The sequence below is a fragment of the Orbicella franksi genome, chromosome 14 (assembly GCF_964199315.1).
Source record: "Orbicella franksi chromosome 14, jaOrbFran1.1, whole genome shotgun sequence".
Classification (NCBI taxonomy): domain Eukaryota; kingdom Metazoa; phylum Cnidaria; class Anthozoa; order Scleractinia; family Merulinidae; genus Orbicella; species Orbicella franksi.
The window spans coordinates 9652651-9679302 of NC_138158.1; the positions used below are offsets into that span (position 1 = coordinate 9652651).

At 39.0% G+C, this 26652-nt stretch overlaps 1 protein-coding gene, 1 long non-coding RNA gene and 3 pseudogenes across 3 annotated transcripts; 2 read left to right on the forward strand and 3 right to left on the reverse strand.

The window, feature by feature from the left end:
- The first annotated feature begins 256 nt into the window (after nucleotides 1-256).
- LOC145467202 (uncharacterized) lies at nucleotides 257-6537 on the forward strand. 2 transcript variants are annotated; one of them, XR_014042026.1, is made up of 4 exons: nucleotides 257-269; nucleotides 3138-3226; nucleotides 3884-3967; nucleotides 5993-6537. It is a non-coding gene; the product is annotated as an uncharacterized LOC145467202 (long non-coding RNA). The 2 variants fall into 2 exon arrangements; XR_014042027.1 differs by lacking the exon at nucleotides 257-269 and adding an exon at nucleotides 749-802.
- A 15-nt stretch (nucleotides 6538-6552) lies between these two features.
- LOC145467200 (putative oxidoreductase MexAM1_META1p0182) lies at nucleotides 6553-9764 on the forward strand (annotated as a pseudogene).
- A 179-nt stretch (nucleotides 9765-9943) lies between these two features.
- Nucleotides 9944-12140, reverse strand: LOC145468575 (potassium voltage-gated channel subfamily A member 1-like). Its single transcript, XM_081452309.1, has one exon. The coding sequence runs from the start codon at nucleotides 11556-11558 to the stop codon at nucleotides 10026-10028; it is 1533 nt and encodes a 510-aa protein (XP_081308435.1). The 5' UTR covers nucleotides 11559-12140; the 3' UTR covers nucleotides 9944-10025.
- A 5618-nt stretch (nucleotides 12141-17758) lies between these two features.
- Nucleotides 17759-19758, reverse strand: LOC145468371 (BTB/POZ domain-containing protein 6 pseudogene; annotated as a pseudogene).
- A 4333-nt stretch (nucleotides 19759-24091) lies between these two features.
- LOC145468394 (BTB/POZ domain-containing protein 6 pseudogene) lies at nucleotides 24092-25487 on the reverse strand (annotated as a pseudogene).
- Nucleotides 25488-26652: the final 1165 nt, after the last annotated feature.

Below are 26652 nucleotides of genomic sequence, written 5' to 3' on the forward strand. Positions count from 1 at the left end.
TGCAGAAATCTGTCTTCGTTGTTATTGTTCGTGATTAAGCGTGGTCACAAAACTATGTAAATTTAAATTGCAGATTATTCGTGTGATGAAAAATTTGCTCGTCGAGTCCTTCTGTCGAACGTTACCATCGACGCGCAAATTGTAACAGCAGAAATCTATTTTTTTTTTCTCGCCAACTGCAACGGGAAAATATCAAGTCTTAACTTGAGATGTCGATATGTTTGGGCATGCATGGAGCGCAAATACCTGCAGCGTGAACTTGACTTCAGGTAACACTTACAAGCACGTGCTTCGGTAATGTTTCCGGAGCTAACGTCTTTCTTGAGGTAAAGAAGAATTTGTGAATTCCTTGTAACTTTTACTCTCGGAAAACGTAGCGCTGTTGAGTGTTCACTCGTTTATTTCTCGTTCAATCGAGGAACTGTTGTGCTACCCTCATGAATTCATTTATGCCCTGGGCTGTTTAGTTTTTTATATTTCAAAATAATTATAAAGAAGCCAATTTGGTTATAAACTGATTGGCAAGTATAGTTAATTCGTTGAGTCGTATAAAGTCATCTCACCCGCAATGTGCTTACGAACAGTAGACTTCCACTATTGTTGTTCCAATATCAATCGTGAATAGTTTTGTTAAATAATGTTAACTGCTAAACGGAAGGCGATTTTAAGAAATTGCATGCTTTGGTAACACGCAAAAATAGTCAAAAATAAATAATTCAAACAAGCTTGATTATTTTCCAGGAACGAAATTACGATATATAACAAAGAATCAACAGGATCTGTTAAGACACAGTTACTTCAGGTACCTTTCAATTTGATGTTCAAAATTTATATTCTCCTTATTGATTGCCCTATTAGCAATGAGATTTGGAGCTACATCGGGACAATTATAACTCCCAAATTACTCGCGATTGCTCTTCTCGACAAAGTTTAACTTGATATTATAATGACATAGAAATTCAACCCTGTTCAATTATATGCAACAATGGTGAGTTCATATTTATGTTATCTTACTGTTCCTCGAGAGTACTATGATATTTCGGTATAAATCTTCTAGCGTTCTATCACGAATGCCGTTCTCTGATTGACTAAGCTACTCACTATCTTTTCTGTGATAGTTAGTGAGTAGCGCAGCACTGTGCTCTAGTTGACAAAATGACGGCCGCTACTTGGCGTTTTCGAAGTGTCTGTGAAGAGGATTTTAAATAAAGGTTTGAACGATTAGTAGATTTATACTAAAACAAGAAGATTATTCGCTCTCGATTTCTGTGCGCGATAGAAATCTCGAGCTCATAATCTAATTGTTTATCATATTTTGTACGTTAATAAGTTTTTGTTGCAATAAGACAAATCAAACACGCCGGGTCAGCTCTCGCCAAAAAAAATAAGGGAAGTACTTTTGTGTTTTAATCCGATGGAGCTCAAACTTTGTAACATGATTGACAATTCAAATCAAAACAAACGCATCGTTTTGGTTTTTTTGTTTTAACGGTTTGGCGGGAAAATGAAGTCATCAAACCACAGTCTAGCCTGTCCACAACGGCCACTTTGGGACAGAGGAAAGTGGCCGTTGTCGAGAGGTGGCCGTTAGGGGAGGGAGGGGGTGGGGATGGGTAGGGGTGTAATATGACATATGTTTTTTTAGGGATACAACATTTGTATATTTAAAAAGTGCTTATTGTAGCTTAAAGACCTAACACAATCAAAATATAACAACAAAACAGAAACCAAACCAACGACGCGCGCTACGGATCAAGTTGCGCGACCCTTTACACCGTTCGTCAGTCGTTGATTAACTGGCCGTTGTGGAGAGGTTATGTTGGTAGTTTGGGACGCGCTTTAGTGGCTGTTACCGTTGTGGAGAAGTAGCTGTTGTAGAGAGATTGAAATAAGAGTAAATGTATGGACTGTCCGCCGGGACGAAAACAGGTGGCCGTTGTGGAGTGGTGGCGTGGAGTGGAGATTCAGCTGTAACAGTAAAATTCTATTTTCATTTTCTGACAAAACACCTGCATGATTTTGAAAGGATGTGTTGAGATGAATTAAAATGTGAAAATATATATATGTATTAAAAGGATTTTTAATTACAAAGATATTGTATGTTGAGATTTGCCAAATTTTTAAACAAAGTAACAAAAATGGCGGAAAATTCAAAATTCAAATACTAATATTTGTGAACAAATCAAGCTTTTTCGATATTGTTTTCACCTTTGTTCTCATTTCAACATATCCTTTCAAACTCATGCATTAGTTTAGTCAGAAAGTGAAAATACAATTTTGCTGTTATTTTATCAAAACGTTACTCACCATGGCCCTATTAAGAATGGAGAGTTTTTTCGCGGTTTCCGGGGTGGAAATATTGCAGAGATCTGAGCTGGCTCAATTGCTTGCCGGCTAACACAATAATTCGGTTAACTTTTAATCATGGGTTAGCGTCAAGCAGCTTTCGAAGAACCTGGCCCAGATATCATAGTTTTAATTGTGTAGTTTGCTAAACTTAAGAGATCAAGGCTGTCACAAAGGTTAAAACAGTTCCCATTCCTTATTAGACTCAAACCAGAAAGCTGTGTGCCGAGACTTAATTACGCAGAGAAAGATTCATGGTGTGGCAATAGATTCCACATCAGGTGAGTCTTTGTTTCCTTGCGTCTGCTTGAAGAGGTTATCAGTTACTCTTTTTTTACCTGTGCTTGGAATAATGGCACACTATGCAGGCATAACATTAGAGATGTTATTGTTTCACAGTTCGGCCATGTATTGCACTGCATTGTGTTCTTGGACATGACATATTACTCTCACAGTGCCTCCCTCCACCCAGATTTACAAATGGGTACTAGGTGAATTTTATACTGGGGCTAACCTTAGCTGCAACGCATTGTTATCCCATTTAGGGAAGAGGGGATAGAAAGACAATGACGCCTTCTCAATTGATACTGCATAAATTAGATGTGATAAGATGTGGTAGTTTGGATAACTTGGCCTGATGAAGACTTTACCTTACCTTAATCGTCAAATATCACCCTAGTAGGGTTGAAACTTTAAACATCTGATGACTTATTTTTAATTGTGTAGTTTGTAATAGTTAATTGAGATCAAGGAATTCCATAAAAGTTAAAACATTTACAATTTCTTACTAGATGAACAAAACTGAGAAGCAAGGAGGCGAGCCATGTGCCGAGACTCGAAAGGAGAAAGAATCAAATTGAGACAATGGATCCCATAACAGGTCAGTCACAATTTTATTTAATACGTTTGGTACCATTTAATTTTATGAATAATTTTGCATAACACAGACAGAAAATCGAAACAAATAGAGAGTTATTGTTCCACTACCTTTCAGCTGTTTCAGTAAATTTTTATGTTATGTGACCTTACCTTAGCCCATCGGGGGTAGGTTGTACAAAAATGCCTAAAGACTACAATGCCTGCTTGGGGTACTGTTGTTGAGGAGTATTGTTTTGTGGGAGGAAGGACAGAGGTCCAATCACTGCACGTCAAGCACTCTGGCTTTGTGCCAATGGTTAGGGTCTCTGCATTATGTTCTTGGGCAAGACACTTTATTCTCACAGTACCTCCCTCCACCAAGTGTTCAAATGGGGACTGGGTAAATTTAATACGGAGTTCTAACTCTGTGACAGACTAGCATCCCATCCAGGCAAAATAGGAATACGCCTTATCACTTAATGCAACAGAGACCTGCATAAGCTGTGGTGGTCTGGATCACTTGGCCTAATGCAGACTTAACTTACCTTCATTGTCAAAATTTGCCCCTGTAGGGTTGAAATGGAAAAAATATGATGGTGTATATTTAATTTAGTTGTGTAGGTTTTGAAATTGCATAAATAAGAGAACATAAGGTTAAAACATTCATGTTTCTTACTAGATACGAAACGGGGAAGGAACAATAAAAGTTTGCTGACACTCGAGAGGAAAAAGAATCAAATTGAGACATTAGATCTCTTATTAGGTGAGTCACAATTTTCTTTTAGTAGGAAGAGTTTTTAATCACTTGATGGTGCTTGTAGTAGGAATATTTGTACACAAAACAGGCAAGGACTTTAAACGAATAGGGATGATAATTATTGTTTCACTATTCTGATAATCAAGAAACCCATGTTAAATGGCTAAACAGATACCCTAACCCTTCAGGGGTAGGTTATACAATCAGTCCTTAAGAATACAATGTCCGAGGAACAGTTGTCGATGAATATTTAAATTGTGAGAGGAGTGGTCTAATTGGTTCAGCGACCTGTTGCTTTCCGGTTCATGCATCAATGTTTCCTTAGGCTAGCCATTAAGCCTTATGAGTGATCAGCTTAAGATTTCTCCTGACAGTTCCAAACATAATCATGAAGAAACAATGAAGAGGATTTAGAGAGTAATCTAAAAAAGGAATTGTCTAGATAACTCAAAACCAGTAAGGAGAATTTGTTTCTTGGCTAAGGACTCTGAATAGAGACTAAGTAACGAGAAGAAGGGTGATGAACTGAAGGATATTGTCTTGATATATATCACCAAATTCTCAACACCGAACACCAGACAGCCTGGAAATTTAGACGTGAAGTTCTTGTTGAAAAACATCAGTATACAGGTCTTTATTTAAAGAGTGCCAGAGTAAAAAAGAAATGTTCCTAAACTTTATTTTACTATAAAAAGTACATGATAATACTGCATAGATTCAATTTGAGTGGGCAAATATAGGAATCTTATCCATAGATTTAAAAGCTAGAGCCACCTTGTAGAGCATAATAACTGAGTGCCACATGTTAGTGCTGCACGCGTCCTGAAAATGTTACAAACGTCAGTGTCATCAAACGTTACTACTTTAATAGTTGGAGAGAAATGCTTCATAACTGCGTTTAAATCATGGAGCAATTATTATTTTTGTTTTTTTGCCGTGAAGTTTTTCGGATTTTCACCGTTTCAATTTCCTTCTGGGATTTCCAGATACCACTGGCAAATATTCTTGAAATAGCTGTAAAAGTGAAAGTCGTAGTCATGCCAAAACTAGCTATAGCTATCGGGTTGTCAGATCAAAGCTTAAGGTGAAAACCATAATTACCTGTCAATTACTGTAAAATCTATTATAATCACTAATTGTCTTGCACGTGCCTCTTAGAAAACGATGTTTGCTTGTTCGCATAACTATTCAACTGCATTTGAACAACAGTTTTAGTTTTAAAGCAACTGTCTTGCTATTCGCTCGTGGGAATTTTTCAATTTTTGTTTTTATTTGGTCTGAAGCTTCAGGCAAATTACATTACCTTTAATTTAATTCTGTGAAAATGTGAAGCTGCCCGAGAGCTTTTTGTTTTCAAAAATTTCGCAAGTTATTCAAAGAAAGCGACTAGTAATCATGCATTTAAATTCATCCTCAGGAAGAAAATGCAAATATTTACGGGTTTGTCTCGAACATTTTTTCTGTGAAATTTTTAGTGTGCTATTTAGCCGGTGAGCTTTTCGCCTTAAAACGTTGCAGATGAAGGTTAGTTTAGAGTACTATATTTTAGCCGGTGCTATTTATTTCATGTTGCTGTTTATCCGCGTTTTAAGTTGTTCTTTCCATGTATCTGTAAATTACTGTAAAATATATCATTCATTATTCACTAATTGTTAACGGCAAGCGGAAAGCGGCAAAAATGAAACTTTTGCCGTCTGTCTTCAGCTGTTTGTACAGTATAGTGAAATCATTTGTATTTGCGGTGAATAGTAGGAGACGTTATTCTATTTTTGTGTGCTTTATTTACGGATTAGAAGAAAAGAGCGCAAAATCAGAGGTTACCTTTGGCGTCTGCCGTAAAAGTCATGCTTAGACTCCATGTAAACTCATTGTATTTCTATGATGATGATACAACCAAACGACAAGCGCCTTCCCGATGAGAGAATTAACTGATTTGTAAACTTTGGTCGAGCATACTCTGTATGTATATTTTGTTAGTTAATTTTCAGTATACCCATTGTTAATTGGACGTTTTGTTTATCTTTCTTTCAGACTGCCATCTCAAGTGTACACGCAGTGACATTAACAAGGCGAAAGAGGGACGCAAAGGACAGCAAAGAACTTGGTTCAGCTGTTTCTCTAGTGGATCTGGTTTTAAAAGTAAGGTAGATTTACAAGACAAAGCTTATCTCGATATTGACTTTCTAGCGAAAGATTGTTAGGGCGGAGCTTGTATTTGTGATTTCATAACACAAAACTCGGGAGTCAATAGAAAACAACAGAATTACAATCAAATTGTTTAGTATCCGCCAAATTGCCTCGTATCTTGCTAGTTTTTGAGGAAACCGTGAATTGTATTTCAAGTTTGTAGTTTGCAATTAAGGTAGTATATTAACATTACATGGATTTCCTTTCGCAACCCGAATTTTCAGTCTGGAAGTCTTTTTATTAAACTCGTTGAAATTATTATTGAATTGTCTAGTATCTATTTCACAAATTTTCCGAAATCTTTGTAGTTTTCGGAGATGCGCTTTTAAAAGGGCCCAAAAAGAAATCAAACAGTGTAAAAATTGTCCTTAGAAAAAAAAGTCTGCAATTTTAAAGTGATCGCAAGGGAAGTGAGTGGTAAAGACGACTTCCGCTCTTTCTTTCCTGTCAATCAACTGTATTTAGCCAATGGAGTTCACGCATTGACGAGTAAAGAAACTTCCGCCAAGAAGCCGTTCACTCACCTGGTACATTTAAATGGGTTTTCTGAAGACGCTGCATGTCCTGTTGCCCTGGTGACAGGCGCGGCGAAGCGACTTGGGGCGTGTATTGCCAAACGATTACATGAAATAGGATACAACATTATGGTACACTGCAACAAATCAATAACTGAAGCCAGAGATCTAGTACAGCAGATGAACAGGTAAACTGAAATTTTAGCGCTTTTCATATGTTGGTTAAACACTCATAAAGTTTTGAAAATAATGTCGAGATGGTTTGCCATTGTTTGGGTGTCGCGTAATAGTAGATTGTAGGTCCGTGCGTGACAATTAGCTTGTGGTCTAACTGGCCGTCTTTCTACTTATAAAATCTCAATGAATCATGCGACTTCTTATATACACAAAAACCGATACAAGAATGAATAAATTAACGCAGTGAATGATGAACAAGGGAAGAGACATACCAAGCGGGTTATTCCTCTGTTAATTGTTGCAGTGTACGTTCAAATTCAGCCCGACAAATCCAACGTGATTTCCGACAACACACTCAGAAAACCTCGGAGAAGGTTATTGAAGAGGCGTTAAAGGCCTGGGGGCGACTGGACCTGTTAGTAAACAACGCGTCTGAATTCCATCCGACCGAAGTTGGAAAATAACCCACGAGGAGTGGAATGGACTCATGGAAACAAACTTATGCGCTCCATTCTTCTTATCACAGGTGAATGCGGCGAATTTTTGTGTTTTTTTTGTTTTTTTAATTTTGCTCTGCAGATGTAAGAAACATCATGTTTCAATTTTAGCTACGCAAAGTTGCTCTCTTTTCTCTGGTCTGGTCATTTATTTGTCTGGTCATTCATTTTTATTTGTCATTTCATTTATTTGTAGTCTAATTATATTATATAGCGTATTTAATTCTTAGGATTTTAACTTTCAGGATTTAGGATTTTAAGTTTTTAAAGGATTAGGATTTTAATTTTAGGATTTAAAACTTAGGATTTTAATTTTAAAGTATTGTAAAGCGCCAGGGACAATTAGTGGAAAATGGCGCTATATAAATGTATATTTATTTATTTATTTATTTATTATTCGCCATCTTTGAATGTCGCTACCGCGGAGGTGCCTGACTTCAAAGGACAGCATTAATAACTACTTATTAATCGAGAGTTAGATTTTTACGGGAAAATCTCAAACCGAGCCCTTGCCGTATTGACCGAGCGAGACCGATATAGCAAAGACCGAACGTTCGAGGTCTAATTTCATTTTCCACAAGTTGAAAACATTTTCCGCGTGTTTCTATCGATTATGCAATTACAAGGGAAAGCTTAGGAAACGAGACACGTTGTGCTGTAGGAACACGAGCCGTAGATCAATTTTTCCACAGCATTGGTTTAGTCCTCTAATCTTTCTCATGGGTTTCTTTAACTGGACAGAAAATGGAGGAAATCTATTCTCTTTCTTTTTGAAATCAATACCTCTTCTAGTTCGAGAATTGTTCAGTCAGCAAAATTTAAGCGACAGCTCATCTTTTGACCTACGCTACATCCTTCTCGGGCCGCCATTTTAATGTCACGCAACGCAAAAGCTTGGAAATTCAAACGAGCTGCACAAAGTATATTACAAAACGAAGAACTCTGTCGAGCTAAAACGTTGTAAAACATCAACTTCTGGGAGGGTGTTAAATCTGATGAAACTAAAACCTCAGATGGATAGGTAATTTTGAATTTTCAAATATGACAACGTCAAATGAAAACCAGCATGTATAGTACGGATTTTAGCGGACGCTTAAATATGTCAGAGTGTTTTCTTATCGTACTGGTGGCCTAAATCATTTATTTACCTTTCATTCTTTTAGGCTGCCTTTCCTAGCCTGAAAGCTTCAGGTGGATGTATCATTAATCTGCTGGATATTCACGCTGACAGACCGCTGGAACATCACTCAGTATATTGCATCTCAAAGGCGGGTTTGCGCATGTGCACCATGGTGCTCGCTAAAGAGTTCGCCCCCTTTGTCAGAGTCAACGGCGTGAGCCCTGGGGCTGTTTTGTGGCCTGAGAAGACGCACGGGGTAACCTTGGAAACCAAAAAGGCAGAAATTATCAAAAAGATTCCCTTGAATCGCAGGGGTGAGCCTAGCGACATTGCTGATATAGTGGAATTTCTTGCTCGCTCGGCTAGTTATGTCACGGGGCAGGTAATATGTGTTGACGGTGACAGATCCTTGAATCAATGATATAAAATGAACAGCAAATTTTGCTAAGAGTATGAAAACACAGCCAAACATTTTGTAGTCACGTTTATGGACCTTTCCATAGCTTTCCGCCTGCAGGTCTATCCTGCTCTCACAGCACTCCTCGTTCTCTTAAAGGAGCTTAGTCACGGAATTTTGAGTTACTCTGGCTACGTACAAAATTGCCTTTAAAAGCTTTTCAAGATGTGCAAACCGTGACGTACCTCCTTCATTATTCCATTCGTGTTTCTACAAGTCGATGGGAACACGGTTAGTGTTTGTATATTTCTTAATCCGAGAAATAATAAGCTTTTGTATGCTTTATGGAGAGCTTTGTTCGGGCACAGATTTACCACTAAGAAAATCTAAAATCACTACGGGGTACCTATGTTTATTAAACATATCGAAACATACGTCGTTTGACATCTGAATGTTAGATTAGCTGGTCATAGGGCGAGCGGTATCTTTGACCAACCTCGAGCTATTTGGATATGTAGGACGTGTAACAAAACAATGTATCGAGTTTTTGACATATCTAATCTTTTCAATTGAAAGTAAAACGAGGAGGAAAAAGGAGAAATAAAATTGTAAAGATCTCTGCTAGTCAAATTCAGTCTAACCGTCTCCACGTCGAGTATTTTCTTTGTTTCAACTTATATTTTAATGTTACGTTTTCAAGGAAATTGTTGGTCTTGTACATTTGTAGTCTCAAAAACCACTGGCATTCTTCTATCATGTAGTGAACTACAAGATCGATCCAAAGACAATTTCGATTGTCAAAAAATGACTAGCACAAAGTCGTTTAAGATCGTTATTTTTGAGGAATAAAGATAAATTTTGACGCCTTCTGTCCACTTTTATTATGATGTAATAAACACAGATCGACATGTCACGCATATGATTTTAAAATTATTCATGGTCAGTGATAAGTGATTTTTTGCGAGTTTTAGTCACAAAATTTACACAGGGGTGTATAGCAGTAAGTAAAACTAGCATCCCCCCCCCCCCTTGAATGGCATGTTATATTCCGAATCCATTGCAAACAATGATATATATGGGTAATCATATATTATCGGTTTAATTGAATATCGAGGAGTCTGAACCAATGACAATGATTGGTATTTCATGAGTCTCAATGGCCACATAAGTCTCAAAGGGCGACACTTCGAAACCGAGTCACCCACCTTTGAAGAGCAGTCATTCTCGTTTTTGGCCTTTTTGGTTTCTTTGGTTTCGCCTTATGCTTTAAATAAAAGAAGTTAAAATTTGTCACAATAATTGTCGATGGAATTGCTAGAACACAACAAACTCCAAACACTGCACAAAGCGCGCTGAAAACTTTTCCCGCCACTGTGACGGGCGCCAGGTCGCCGTACCCCACAGTTGTCATGGTAACGATAGTGAACCAGAACGTTGCCGGGATGCTGTTGAAATCCGTGGAGTCCTCAGAACTTTCGCAGTAATATATCACCGACGAAAATAACACCAGGCTGATGCCTACACACACCAGCAGTAACATCAGCTCTTGCAAGCTTGTCTGAATTGTCTTCATGAGTACTTGCAGCCCAAGAGAGTAACGAGTCAGCTTGAAGACTGAAAAGAACATTAGAAACATAAGAATGCGTTGGAAAGGAATTGTCGCCGTTCCTGGTACCACCACTTGGATTATGATTGTCATTACATAAGGGAAAAACGACAACATGTCAAAAATACCCTGTGCTGACAATAAGTACAATGATTTTTTCGTTGCGCTCAACGTGCGCAGAGCGTATTCGAGCGTGAACCAAGATATGCAGAATTTTTCGCTAAATGACCAGAAAAAGCCCACTGAAGCGTTTTTTTCGTATCGTTCGCAGCACTGGTCCAAAACGAAAACCTCTCTTAGGGAAGGTAACGTCTTACCGCAAAGCAAAATGATGAAAAAGATTGTTACAAAAATCATCCAGACATCTATAGCTCTACGCAAAGGAGATGCTTTCCTTGTTTGGCTTGTATCGAAAAGCATTCTGATTTTCGATGAACAAGTTTCACAATATGAAATATTCGCTGAGACAGCCTCAAGACCGCGGCCAAGTTTCTTCTCTGTTTGATCGTCAGCTCCAATCTTCGTCTCCGCGTCCTCTCCCAGTTCAAAAAATTTGACTTCTTCCAAGAATGTCCCCTCGGGTATACCATCCGGTTTCACAAGAACGCCACCGGCGGGCCCCCCTGACTGGTAATAGAACAATATACTGTCAAAGACATGTTTGTTTCTGTCAAAGTAGAATTCGTTATGGATGGGATCATAGTAAGGTGCTTTCTTTATCGACGATCCAAGCAATGAGTCTGGCAGTCTTGCCAGCGTGCTCTCGAGAGTTTCGAACCTCGTTCCAGAGATATTGATTGTAATTCGCTTATCACAACCAGTGTCAGCTCTACTAGGACTAAGGACAATTTCCTTTACAGCTCCGTCCCTCACGCGCTTGGACCAGATATCTTTGTAGTTGTTGTTAAGACCTGGTGCGCCCAGGCTTTTTCCCTTCTGTGGTTTGCGGTTTGTAAGCGGGGACGAAAGAGGGCTGTCGTCAGAGGAACCTGACCTTCTACGACCGCTACAGTCCTCACTTATGTCATCGCCACACGTAGGGACACTTTGATAGCGGTTAGGGTTAACCCGCACTTTCCAAACAGGACTAGAAGCCATGCCCGTTTCTAAATGCTGATAATCCTGTACTTATGTCCAAAGTTGTTTCGAATACGCACTGAAAGTCGAGTCCAAGGAAGCAATTCTGTTCCGAACAACTCGTGTTTTCCTCTCCGCAAAGCAAGTCTTAGCTCGGTAACGTGACGCAACCAACTTGCAACCCACAAACGTCTCCAAACTTATCTCACTGGCGCTTCTTTACACTGTCTGTGTTCCGCTGCGCTTAAACTAAAGTTGGTCCTTCACTGGAGCTTTCATGGAGTCTTGGTCTGGTGCGAGCAAGTTTTTCTTCGACAGATTCTTCCCACAACCAACAATAACAAACAAGCGTGAAATTACAGCTATAAAAAGAGCATTTGATCCCCATGCGGTTATTATCTTTTGTTCTTCTTATGTAAATCGTAACTGTGTCAATAACGCTGAATAACGTTTACTTCAAGTCCTTGATGTTTTTCGCTGCTCTGCAAATGGGCAGTTCTTCAGCAAAGAATTTGTTGGTCCGAAGGAGCCACGAAGAACAGAATTATTTTAACCGTTTATCAAATGCTGATTGAAAATGCCTAGCATGAAATAAGAAACAGATTTTGCGTTGTTTTTCTTGCTTTAACAGAGTCATAGGGTGACCTCAGCCAGACCTCGACAGACCCTGCTGTTTATATGATATCAGCTTATTCACGCGCGTCTGTCACGCGATTAAAACCAAACATTAACGAGTGGTTAGCAATTTTAAAAAGAAGTGTTCATGATAATTATTGATTCACATTTCGGTCTTGTGTTCCACGAAAGTCTTTCAAAAGGAGTGGTTAGTCACCAAGCATCGGCAGTTAATTTGTTTCTTCTTCGCTGGAATGTTTGGCAGGGCTCTAATCGGAACACTTATTCCAGAAAATTCTCATAAAATCTCGGATATTTAGCCACAGGCTAGGGCACTTGGGATAAGATAAATTCTGAGCCTTTTCAGTTTATTGACTTCTATAACAAACCTCAGACAACAACACTCTTTTTTTAAATAAGAATATTGTTTTTCCGGCCCAGGTTGATTATTCTTATTTTTCTGCCGATTTTAGGCTGACAATATTCTTGTGAATAGCCTTAGATTATAGGAATCAGGGGCACCCAACGACCGTTTTCTCTCAAATGCTTTTAAACGCTGTTTTAGGCTATCTGGAGTACTTTTAAAGCTCTGTGTGTTAATTTTAGGTTGCGCTAAAAAAATTTTATCTGTTCGGTTATTCTAGGGGAACTTGAGTATTCTCGAATTTATTAGGGCTTTTTTGTCCATTCCCCGAAAACCTTAGGTCTTATCGCCTTTCCGAAAATGATAGCTGACCTTTTTTCGGTACCCAAAACGACATTTTTTACAATTCGAAAACAACAGACATTAAATTTCTCATATCACGAAAGTTCGAGGTGACAATTCTCTTCAGAAAATCAGAGGGGATTAAAGGCCTTCCGAACAGATAATTTACCGAAACGATCCGTTGGGTGCCCCTGAGGAATACAAAGTGGATGATGTGGACGCAACTTCATGTTATCTGTCCTTTCATGCACGACTTTGATAGCGTTAAAGTAATTTTGGAACTAGACTGCAGACAATAAAACGTGATATGACACGCATAAACGTCTTGCAGAAACGTTGTTAGCATCGAACTTACAGCCAGTCACGGTTGTTTTTTGGCCAGTTATGCCGTTTAGAGAAAGGAAAAATGTTTATATGGTTAAGTTAAAAAACATTTAAGCATACTTTGTATTGCGTTTACAAATTTACAACGCACAAAATTATATTCTTTCCCAAATCTGAACCTCGGGGTTTTTCTTAAAATATTCTTAAAATTTCGCAAATTTCAGCCTCGATATTTTTTCAGCCACTGATAAAACTCACTGGTATATCAGAAACGACAGCTATACAATCAACTTTTATCGTCTCAACTTTCACGAGAGTCCTACTTATTAAGATTGTTCAGCTGTACGTTTCAAACTCATTGTGTTCTTTCCATCTTCTGCCAGACTAATGCAGCGACTACACGTACGTAGAAAATCGCTTCCAAATTAAACGTAGGGGTGAAACCCCCCCTTCGGGGTGGTAGGGTACTCCAATATATGGGCTATATGGGTATGTGCCGCAGGATCGAGTATGGTTTTTGAGTCTCCCATCCTTAAATAGAGTATCATTTGTGCTCTTGTTGTCATTGTGATCATGGTGCGATCCTTAGATAGGGTATCTAAATTGTATCAGGTAAAGTTGCGGTACGTTAATGCCCGGCTAAACGGAAAATAAATTCTACGCTTGTTGGATAACGGCACTCGTCTAACGTTCCCGAAGAGGAATGACCGGCTGCTAGTAGCCTAGAGATTTCAAAGAACTATTCCTATTCGCTTCTTGTACATAACATTTAGCGAGAGATGTAGGAAAAGCTTCAACGGTGCAGTAATCAAAGAAAAGAAAATTCAGCCTCTACTACGCAGCATTTCTTTCTTGGCTAGCTTAAAGTACACCACCCCTCACCATACCGAACCACCCCGCACCGCACGACACTACACCACCCTACACCACATCGCCCCCCACCTACGCTATATTCCACCACACCACCCTTGCTCAAAGTACTCCACTCCACCTGACACCACTCTTCTGAGGGTCTGGATGGGAATATACTGACAACTGACAAATGGCAAAAAATGACTGACAACTGAAAACTGCTCGAAAATTTAACTGACAAATGGCATTTCCAGTCAAGTTACAAGCAAAAAGGCTTTCGCCTTTATTTTATTACTCGTTTGAAATTCGTCGAAAGTATAAACCTTTTTCGGTTGATATATTATTACTTCGACCTTTTTAGTTTAATATTCATGCTGTTTACATTGTGTTTAGACCGAAACCATCACACTGAGTTTTCTAACAAGTCTGTGAATATTTGATCATTTACAATTTGACACTCACACTATCTGTTACATGCGATCTTGAATTCAAGGCCATGCGCTTCAGGCCACAGCTAGGAGAATTTAATTTAGCTTATAATTTAGAGTGAAATGGCTTTGTAGGGAAAGTACCTGTGTATCTCTGAAGTGATATTAAATAAACGACGTTCGCGTACTGAGCTTGGGCTGCATGTGGCTTCGGGGGAACTAGCTGTGGAAAAACTAAAACTTTTGGGGTGCTTGTCGTACTTTTTAGATGGTTAAAAATGCGGTTTTGTTGTCTCTTAGCTAGGGTATTCAGCCTCAAAATATCCACAAAAAGAGCTTTCGCGGTACCTTTTAGAGTATTTAGCCGAAAAAATATCACAGGAGATAATGCGTTGTTTTAGAATTGGTACCGCTTAGGGACGAAAAAATTTCAAGCCACCCCCACAAAAATGGATCTTGGGACTTCTTAGGGGTTTATTTTCTTTTCAAAATTTCCGACGGTCGTAATCGGTACCAATCATGCTTGCAGGGGAAGCAGACAGCAAACTAAACGCCGGGTAAACGTAATGGTCTGACTCGAATATTGTATTCTCCATTGTATTCTGAAATTATAATTAAGCATGGGAGAATTTTTAACCCTTTCAAGTCGCTGAGAAGAAACATATATTCTTACTTTTCCCGCGGAAAGTAAATGGCTACCGATTCGTCGTGACACATTGGTAGGTCGTGTCCAGATCCGGAAGGACAATAAGAGCTCGCTTTCTCTGGATCTTGTCAGGTACATTGGTAGATATTATAAATGAGCACATTGAGATTTAAGTATCAATTTTCATTAGCAGCTGCTTACATTCAAGATATTGAGATGCTTGCTTTATATGGTGATGAATAGTAGAAAACAAAGCGGACTTTCAAGAAAATAAGGGTTTTGCATTTAATCATATGCACATTTTCTATAAAAGGGGTCAACTACGAGAAGTTTTATCCATCTAAGGCCTTCAGTTAATTATTAACAGCCACTTAACTGACTATTTGCAAATCAAGGGGTGCAATAAAAACTTTGCCTATTGATTGTTTATATTATAGGAACTTAAATTCTGAAATAAAAATGAGGGGTCCCCATGTTCGTTTAGGAGCAACAGCACCTTGTTTATACCCATATAAATCCTCACAATAGCACCATGGTTGTAGTCACGATTGCTTGCTAAATTCACGTTTCCGACGATTGCTTTTTGTTCTACACTGAGAATTAGTCCATATTTATTTTACACAGAGAAATTTATTACTCAATTCAAAACAACAGAAAAAAATGATAGGTCACCATACTCGTTTGCGAGAAAATGACGATTTACCTCTATGGCGAGGTCCAGCTGTAAACAAAAAGCCACCATTTTTTAATGTGCGCGCGCTAATCATACATAAAAATATGCGCAGTAATTAAACGCCACGCGCGCGCTGGGGTTGACATTGACGCAATCAACTACGCTACCAAGTACACGACTAAAAGAAAGCAAAAGTTTCCAACTGTGACCAAATCAAGTTTAGTGAACCCGTACTTAAACCAGGAACACCAAAATAGCAGGATAGAGCTAACCACTAGCTGACAACGTCTTCCAGTTGAAAAACTAGCTGTTATCTGTCGACAATTGTACTGAAATCCAATTGTAAACATGTACCTGTAGATGGCGTAGTGCGCGCGCAAAACAAGTGCCAAATACGCAAATGTTTTATTTACTGGGGAGGTGACAGGAAAAAATGTAACGGACACCATGAGAATTTTCAAAAAGATCAATAACTTTAAAAAACGCGTGGTTACCCCTATATTTTATGTTATGAAATGGAAGTGGCAAGCCTATTCAACACGTGATTAGTCTCTGGTTTTGAGCAAAAGGTATTTAGACTGTATTTTGGCTGAACCAGAGGAACGCTGTCAGAGACGCTAAATGCGCTGTTGCAACGATTTTGTTATTAGAAACATGCCAAAAATGGTTTTTATGTTCCATTTACCATGCAGTTTTAAGATCTTTATAAATGTGTTTGCTTTTCTGTTTGTAAAGGCGAATTGGAAGGAAATCTGTGAAGAAATATCCTTTCCTTCTTTTTTCAGAAAATGCTGATGTCAGCATTTTTGTTGAGATTCAAGGCTAATTATCTCGAAAAAATGCGTGGCTACCCCAATTTTTCTTTGTGGATTCCAATAGCTCTTGCAAAGGTCTACTTTTTCCACGTGGTCCTTGCCTCGCGCAAAAACCTGTGTATTTAGTAGCCACCGTCCTTAAGTCCTTTAATCCAGTGCAACCTGGAAGTCTGTTTGATTTTTTCCACAACTGATTTTTTCGGCCAACTCTCATGTTAATGAACAAAGACTTTAACTGAACTAAATAGGAGGCAAGTAAACTTCAGAAAACAAAGGAACACATTTGGAATGTGATAGAAAATGCGCGTTTCTCTTATCTGTTGCACTTTCTTGGGCTCCAGGCTCCACAGCAAGACTTTCAGGGCTCCGGACACCGTACCTGAAAAAGATCAGATCTCCAGGCCATGAAATGATGGGGCTCCGGGCTCCACAGCCTAAACGTCCAGGCACCGGGCCTCCAGGTACCCTTCTTACCCCCCTTTTCGGGACCCTGATGAATGATCTGTATAAAGCGTGCAAAGTCAGTTTTTGATCCATATACGGAACGTTCAGATTGAATCTTCGAATGGTACAGTATACGAACGAAAAACGTTTTCTACGATCGTTATGTCCTCGCTCTGATATGAGGTAAAAAGATTTTACTGTAAAGGTGGTTAAGTTGGTCCCTTTGTCTGGTACAGTTTTTACATCGCAAATTTCGATCTTTAAGGTCCGTTAAACCACGAGGATTGTGACTCAGGTTTTTCTCGCAACGTATCAGTTTGTCAATATTAGACAACCTCTCATTTGTAAGCAAACCCGATCTGTTTGGCAAATTAAAAACAGAGCCGGAATCACGTGCTCAGATTTATGTGATCAAAGTGATCTGGAGCCAGTTTCAGTGTTTGTTGCGCTTTATTCGACAGAAAAACTATTCAATAAAATGATCAAAAATGTGTTCAATAAAATAGGCAAAAATGAAGCAAGTATATATCGAAAGCAAGGATACAAGGCATTAGTTAAGAACTGAATTGCATGGCATTCAGGAATCAAATGTTGATATAATTCACTTATATTAATATTGTAGAATATTTTAGTTGCAACTACTAAATTACAATTAATTACATGCAATTGCAAAATTAACGAAGAAACAAGCAATTCTACATTATATAAGACCCCTGAGTAAAATAAGCACTGGCCTTAACGTCCTTTCTTGTATCAACAACGACTTTGCATCACGATGTTGAAATGTCCAAAATATATCTCTTCAAATTTAAAATCCATTATAACTTCCTGGCTGCTTCAAATTTAGGTTGAGTTGAAAGCCTCTGAACAGACAAATTTACCGAACATGGGTGATGCAAACTGAGTGCCTTTTCGTCCTGACTACCTGACAGTCGAGCTGGAATAGTTCAATTATTTAATTAACCATTTATTTTACAATAAAAAGAAAACCTGGAAATTGTCCTCGTTTAACTTTCGTTCAATTACTGAGACAACTGTTTTCAAAAATAAATTTAACCCCTGAACAAACAACAGATTGTTGACCATTTTGGCCAAAACAAGAGCTGACAGAGCCAGAAATGGAAGCTTCCAGATGGTAACTGACAGCTTTCTTTATGTCAACTGGACTGTCGAAGAAAACATCGAAACCGTAGTAAGAAACTGGGATTGATTTTATACACTCTGAAGAAAAATTTCCTCTTGTGGTACAGACATAATGAAGGTACCCATTATCCCAACGTTGTACATGAAGAACGACAGAATATCCACAATTTCTGCTTCCGCAGAGTGTTACTCCAAGTAAGGAGATGTCTTTGTCGACCTCAAAATAAAGACATTCTGTTTTACTTGGCAAATAAGGATAACCTGAGCCAGTGTGAACCACGGAACCAAATCTACAACAACGCTCGAACAGTTCCGAACCAGTTCGTATAGCCTCTGGAAATACCACTTGAGTGTCTGGAACTGAATGCAAATATTTAACTACGCTAAAGGCCTCGTCTGGTGTCAGTATCTTGCAGTCAAGAACAATAGCAGCAAATTCATACTGGGTCATAACTGGAAAACGTATTCCTTTCACAATCCGTTCTCCGAGAATTCTTCTTTTTTCACTTCAATCTGTTGATAAGCCTTGTTCCTCACATCTCTTTGTCGCCCACAAATTCACTGCTTTGAACAACTCTATCTCTTGAATATTCAAAGTGTCGCGCGCGACTACTGTTTCAAGTAAGGACCTCTCAATTGTCGCAAATCCATCTGATTTCAGAGCCTCTTCTGTCTGTTTATCGATTACTTTCCAGCATTGATCCACTAGTTTTTCCTCTTCATATTTCTGTGCTTGTGGCAAGATGTCGAAAACATTCGATGGATCTAAGTTATCCTGCAGATATTCCGCACATTTATCAGCCAGTGAAGGCACCATGTATTTCTTCGCCAAATACAGCACTCCCATCAAATTACTTCCGCTCAAGTTCACTTCATCGCTGCACATGTAACGAAACAACTCCAACAGACTCTCGTATTCACAGTCAGCCAGTTCAATAGAGTCTGTAGTCTCTGCCAGCTCACCGTAAAACATGGCTTCAAATACAGGACTGCTAATCGACAGCACAAACTTGTGAGCAGGAATCACTTGTTTACTTTCACTTTCGCCATTGACCCCTCGAGCAAGAAACTTCACATCGCTGAGGAGTTCGTTGTTGAACATAAACTTGTTTCTTTCTCTGATCGTCGGTCTTACTGTTTGGCAGTTTTTCTCAATGAGGATAGACATGACTCTCTGGCTAAGAATGGTGTGATTTACGTACAGCTCTCTGTCTCGAAGTAGCCTGACTGTAGACGTGAAGAAAGCGTTGTTCCTAAAAGTCAATCAGTTCAGCGGTAGTTCAAGAAATTTGAATCTCATTTACCAACTTGTCACGCATCACGATTATACCTCAGGGCAAGAGAGTATGAGGTATACGGACAAAAAAGACGGCAAACCAGTTTGCTTCTCAACTGACCGAGCGTCCGAAACAATCTACCCAACTTGCGTAGCTGGTGGTAATTACTTATTTCAATGAAAAGGCGTAGCATGAAGTAAGAAACAGATTTTGAGTTGTTTTTCTTGCTTTAACAGAGTCATAAGGTGACTCGACAGACCGTGTTGTTTATATGATATCAGCTTATTCAGGCGAGTCCGACCCGCGATTAAAACCAGATATTAACGAGTGGTTAGCAATTTTAAAAATAAGTGGTCATGATAATTATTGATTCTCGTTTTGGTCTTCTGTTCCAAGAAAGTCTCTCAAAAGGAGTGGTTGGTCACCAAGCATAGGAAAAATCATTTGTTTCCTTTTTGCCGGATTTGACAGGCCTCTGACGGGAACACTTGTTCCAGAGCATTCTGTTCTAAAAACATGATATTTAGCTGCAGGCCAGGGCACTTGGGATGAGATAAATTCTGAACCTTTTCAGTTTATTGACTTCTATAACAAACCTCAGACAACACTCTTTTTCAAATAAGAATATTGTTTTTTCCGGCCCAGGTTAAATATTCTTATTTTTCTGCCGATTTTAGGCTGTAAATATTCTTGTGAATAGCCTTAGATTATAGGAATACAAAGTGGATGATGTGGACGCAACTTCAGCTTATTTGTTCTTTCATGCGTGACTTTGATAGCGTTAAAGTAATTTTGGAGCCAGACCGCAGACAACAGAGCGTGATATGAAACGCATTGGAGAAATGTTGTCAGCATCGAGCATACAGCTAGTCACGGTTGTTTTTTGGCCAGTTATCCCGTTTAGAGAAAGGAAAAATGTTTATATGGTTAAGTTAAAAAAACAAATAAGCATGCGTTGTATTGCGTTCAACGCACAAAATTATATTCTTTCCCAAATCTGAGCCTCGGGGTTATTCTTAAAATATTCTTAAAATTTCGCAAATTTCAGCCTCGATATTTTTTCTGCCACTGATAAAACACAAAAAAATCAGAAACGACAGCTATACAATTAACTTTTATCGTCTCAACTTTCACGAGAGTCAAGATTATATCAAGATTGTTCAGCTGTACGTTTCAAAGTCATTGTGCTCTTTCCATCGTTTGCCAGACTAATGCAGCGACTACACGTGTGTACAAAATCGATTCCAAATGTAGAGGTGAAACCCCCTCTTGTGGGGGGGGGGGTGGGGTGGGGTAAGTTACTCCAATATATGGGCCATATGGGTATGTGCCGCGGGATAGGGTATAGTTTTTGAGGTTCCCGATCCTTATATAGATTATCATTTGTGCTCCTGTTGGCATTGTGATCATGGTGCGATCCTTAGATAGGGTACCTAAATTGTATCAACTAAAAATGCGGTGCGTTAATGCCCGGCTGAACGGAAAATAAATTCTACGCTTGTTGGATAACGGCACTCGTCTAACCGTTCCCGAAGAGGAATGACCGGCTGCCAGTAGCCTAGAGATTTCAGAGAACTATTCCTATTCGCTTCTTGTACATAACATTTAGCGAGAGATGTAGGAAAAGCTTCAACGGTGCAGTAATCAAAGGAATGAAAATTCAGCCTCTACTACGCAGCATTTCTTTCTTGGCCACCCAAAAGTACACCACCCCTCACCATACCGAACCACCCCTGCACTGCACTACATTTCGCCACCCTACACCACAGCACGCCCCAACTTCGCTATATTCCACCACACCACCCTTGCTAAAAACCGGACTCTACTCCACTCCACCCGACACCACTCCTCTGAGGGTCTGGGTGGGGTTAACTGACAAAAAATGGCGGGAAAAAAAATGAGAACTGAAAACTACTCGAAAATTTAACTGACAACTGACATTTGTAGTCAAGTTACAGACAAAAAGGTTTTAGCCTTTATTACTCGTTTGAAATTCGTCGAAAATAAACTTTTTCGGTTGAAATATTATTACTTCAACCTTTTTAGTTTAATATTCTTGCTGTTTATGTTTTGTTTAGGCCAAAACCATCACACTGAGTTTTCTATTAATTCTGTGATCGGTGAATATTTGATCATTTACAATTTGACACTCTGTTACATGCGATCCTGAATTCAACGCCATGCGCTTCAGGCCACAGGGAGAATTTAATTTAGCTTATAACTTATAGCGAAACGGCTTTGTAGCGAAACTACCGGGGTATCTCTGAAGTGATAACGACGCTCGCGTACTGAGCTTGGGCTGCATGTAGCTCGCGGATGAATCTAGCGGTCGTAACTAGCGCTAACAATCCCTGGGGGGTCTCCCATATAAAAAGAGCAGGGGTTCTCTTCGTACCTTTTAATTTAAGGTTTAAAAATGCGGTTTTTGGTGTCTCTTAGCTAGGATATTCAGGTTCAAAAAATCCACAAAAAGAGCTTTCGCGCTACCTTTTAGGGTATTTTGCCGAAAAAATATTACAGGAGGTAATGTGTTGTTTTAAAATTGGTATCTCTCAGGTGTGAAACGAATTCAAGCCATGCCCACAAAACAGTACCTTGGGACCTCTTAGGGTTTAATTTTCTTTTCAAAATTTTCGACGGTCCTTTTTATAGAGGAATTCCCCCTCCCCCCTCCCCGGGTAGCAATCATGCTTGCGGGGGAAGCAGACAGCCAACTGAACGCCGGGTAGATGGTATTTGATATTTTTGTAATATTTAGTGTCTGACTCGAATATTGCATTCTCCCTGGTATTCTGTAATTATAATTAAGCATGGCAAAATTTTAAACCCTAGACTTTCAAGTATAAACATATGTGCTTACTTATTTCCCCGAGTAAATTGCTACCGATTCGTCGTGACACATTGGAAGGACAATACGAGCTCGTTTTCGCCTGGATTTGTAAGGTACGTTGGTAGATATTATAAATGAATACACTGAAATTAATTTCCATTTGCAGTTGCTTACAAGGTATTAAGACGCTTGCTTTGTATGGTGTTAAACAGTACAAAACAAAGACTTTCAAGAAAATTGGGGTTTTGCATTTAATCATATGCTTTTTTTCTCTAAAAGGGGTCAACTAGGAGAGGTTTTATCCATTTAAGGCCTTCAGTTAATTATTAACAGCCACTTAACTGACTATATGCAAATCAAGGGGTGCAATATGTGGCTGACCCTTTAAAGTCCTTTAATCCAATGCAACGTGGTAGTGTATTTAATGTTTTTCTGATAACTGATTTTTTTTTCGGTCAACTCTCATCTTAATGAACAAAGGCTTTAACTGAATTAAATAGGAGGCAAGCAAACTTCAGAAAAACAAGAAATGTGATACACGTGGAATGTGATACAAAATGCCTCTTTCTCTTATCTGTTGCGTTTCTCTTTAATGATTTTTTTGATAACTGATTTCTCACTTTAATGAACAAAGATTTTAGCTAAATTAAATGGGAGGCAAGTAAACTCCAGAAAACAGAGAAACACATTTGGAATGTGATACATAATGCGTGTTTCTCTTATCTGTTACACTGTCTCCCTACTAGATTCCATTAATTTGGACTCCAGGCTCCACAGCAAGACTTTCATGGCTCCGGACACCGTACCTAAAAAAGATCAGATCTCCAGGCCGTGAAATGATGGGGCTCCGGGCCCCACACACAAAACGTTCAGGCACCAGGGCTCCAGGTACCCCTCCTACCCCCCGTTTTGGGACCCTGATGAATGATCTGTATATAGAGTTTGTACAACGTGCAAAGTCAGTTTTTGATCCATATATGGAACGTTCAGATTGAATCTTCGAATGGTACAGTATACGAACCAAAAACATTATCTAACATCGTTATATCCTCGCTCTGATATGACTTAAAACTGTTTTATTATAAATGTGGTTAAGTTGGTCCCTTTGTCTAGTGCAGTTTTTGCATCGCAAATTTCGATCTCTGCGGTCGGTTAAACCACGAGGATTGTGACTCAGGTTTTTCTCGCAACGTATCAGTTTGTCTGTAATAGACAGCCTCTCATTTGTAAGCAATGTCGGTCTGTTTGGCAAATTAAAAACAGGAACGGAATCACGTGCTCAGATTTATGTGATCAAAGTGATTTTGAGCCAGTTTCAGTGTTTGTTGCGCTTTATTCGACAGAAAAACTATTCAATAAAATGATCAAAAATGTGTTCAATAAAATAGGCAAAAATGAAGTAATTATCTATCCAACGCAAGTATACAAGCCATTAGTTAAGTACTGAATTGCATGGCATTCAGGAATCAAATCTCGATATAATTCAATTATATAAATATTGTAGACTATTCTAGTTGCAACTACGAAATTACAAAATTACATGCAATTGCAAAATTAACGAAGAAACAATAATTCTACATTATATAAGAACCCCTAGTTAAGTAAGCACTAGCCTTAACGTCCTCTCTTGTATTAATTAACAAAGACTTTGTTTTCTTAGCTGTTTCAAATTTCCTAGCTGCTTCAAACTTCTGAATTGACAATTATACTGAACATGGGTGATGTATTTCAAAACTGAAAGTCGTTTCTTCCTGAGTACCTGGCAGTCGAGATGGAATCGTTTAATTATTTAATTGACCATTTATTTTACAATAAAAAGAAAACCTGAAAATTGTCCTCGATCAGCTGTCGTTCCATTACTACTGAAAGAACTGTCTCCAAACGTAAACTTAACCTCTGAACAAACAACAGAAAGTTGACCATTTTGACCAAAACAAGAGTTGGCAGAGCCAGAAATGTAAGCTTCCAGATGGTATCTGACACCCCCCTTTATGACAACTGGACTGTCGAAGAAAACATCGAAACCGTAGTAAGAAACTGGCATTGATTTTATACACTTTGAAGAAAATTTTCCTCTTGTGGTACAGACATCACGATAGAACCAATTTTCGAACCGTTCTAAATGTAGAGCAACAGAATATTCACAATTTCTGCTTCCGCAGAGTGTTACTCCAAGTAAGGAGATGTCTTTGTCGACCTCAAAATAAAGACAGTCTCGTTTACCAGGTGAATAAGGATAACCTGAGCCAGTGTGAACCACGGAACCAAATCTGCAACAACGCTGGAACGATTCCAAACCAGTTCGTTTAGCCTCTGGAAATACTACTTGAGTGTCTGGAACTGAATGCAAGTATTTAACTACGCTAGAAGTCTCGTCTGGTGTCAGTATCTTGCAGTCAAGAACTACCGAAACAAATTCATATTGGGTCATCACTGGAAAGCGTATTCCTTTCACAATCCGTTCTCCGAGAATTCTTCTTTTTTCACCTCCATCTGTCGATAAGCCTGCTTCTTCGCATCTCTTTGTCGCCCACAAATTCACTGCTTTGAACAACTCTATCTCTTGAATATTCAAAGTGTCGCGCGCGACTACTGTTTCAAGTAAGGACCTCTCAATTGTCGCAAATCCATCTGATTTCAGAGCCTCTTCTGTCTGTTCATCGATTACTTTCCAGCATTGATCCACCAGTTTTTCCTGTTCATATTTCTGTGCTTGGGGCAAGATGTCGAAAACATTCGATGGATCTAAATTATCCTGTAGATATTCTGCACATTTATCAGCCAGTGAAGGCACCATGTATTTCTTCGCCAAATACAGCACTCCCATCAAATTACTTCCGCTCAAGTTTACTTCATCGCTGTACATGTAACGAAACAACTCCAACAGACTCTCGTGTTCACAGTCAGGCAGTTCAATAGAGTCTGTAGTCTCCGCCAGCTCACCGTAAAACATGGCTTCAAATACAGGACTGCTAATCGACAGCACAAACTTGTGAGCAGGAATCACTTGTTTACTGTCACTTTCGCCATTGACCCCTCGAGCAACAAACTTCACATCGCTGAGGAGTTCGTTGTTGAACATAAACTTGTTTCTTTCTCTGATCGTCGGTCTTACTGTTTGCCAGTTTTTCTCAACGAGGATAGACATGGCTCTCTGGCTAAGAATGGTGTGATTTACGTACAGCTCTCTGTCTCGAAGTAGCTGACTGTAGACGCGAAGAAAGCGTTGTTCCTAAAAGTCAATCAGTTCAGCGGTAGTTCAAGAAATTTGAATCTCATTTACTAACCTGTCACGCGTCAGGATTATACCTCAGGGCAAGAGAGTATGAGGTATACGGACACAATAGACGGCAAACCAGTTTGCTTCTCAACTGACCGAGCATCTGAAACAATCTACCCAACTTGCGTAGCTGGTGGTAATTACTTATTTCAATGAAAAGGCGTAGCATGAAGTAAGAAACAGATTTTGAGTTGTTTTTCTTGCTTTAACAGAGTCATAAGGTGACTCGACAGACCGTGTTGTTTATATGATATCAGCTTATTCAGGCGAGTCCGACCCGCGATTAAAACCAGATATTAACGAGTGGTTAGCAATTTTAAAAATAAGTGTTCATGATAATTATTGATTCTCGTTTTGGTCTTCTGTTCCAAGAAAGTCTCTCAAAAGGAGTGGTTGGTCACCAAGGATTGGAAAAATCATTTGTTTCTTTTCTGCCGGATTTGACAGGCCTCTGACGGGAACACTTGTTCCAGAACATTCTGTTCTAAAAACATGATATTTAGCTGCAGGCCAGGGCACTTGGAATGAGATAAATTCTGAACCTTTTCAGTTTATTGACTTCTATAACAAACCTCAAACAACAACACTCTTTTTCAAATAAGAATATTGTTTTTCCGGCCCAGGTTAAATATTCTTATTTTTCTGCCGATTTTAGGCTGAAAATATTCTTGTGAATACCCTTAGATCAGTAGGAATACAACAAGGACTATGTAGACGCAACGTCAGATTATCTGTCCCCTCATGACTTTGATAGCGTTAAAGTAATTTTGGAGCCAGACCGCAGACAATAGAGCGTGATATGACACGCATTGGAGAAATGTTGTCAGCATCGAGCATACAGCTAGTCACGGTTGTTTTTTTGGCCAGTTATCCCGTTTAGAGAAAGGAAAAATGTTTTTATGGCTAAGTTAAAAAAACATATAAGCATGCGTTGTATTGCGTTCAACGCACAAAATTATATTCTTTCCCAAATCTGAGCCTCGGGGTTATTCTTAAAATATTCTTAAAATTTCGCAAATTTCAGCCTCGATATTTTTTCTGCCACTGATAAAACACAAAAAAATCAGAAACGACAGCTATAC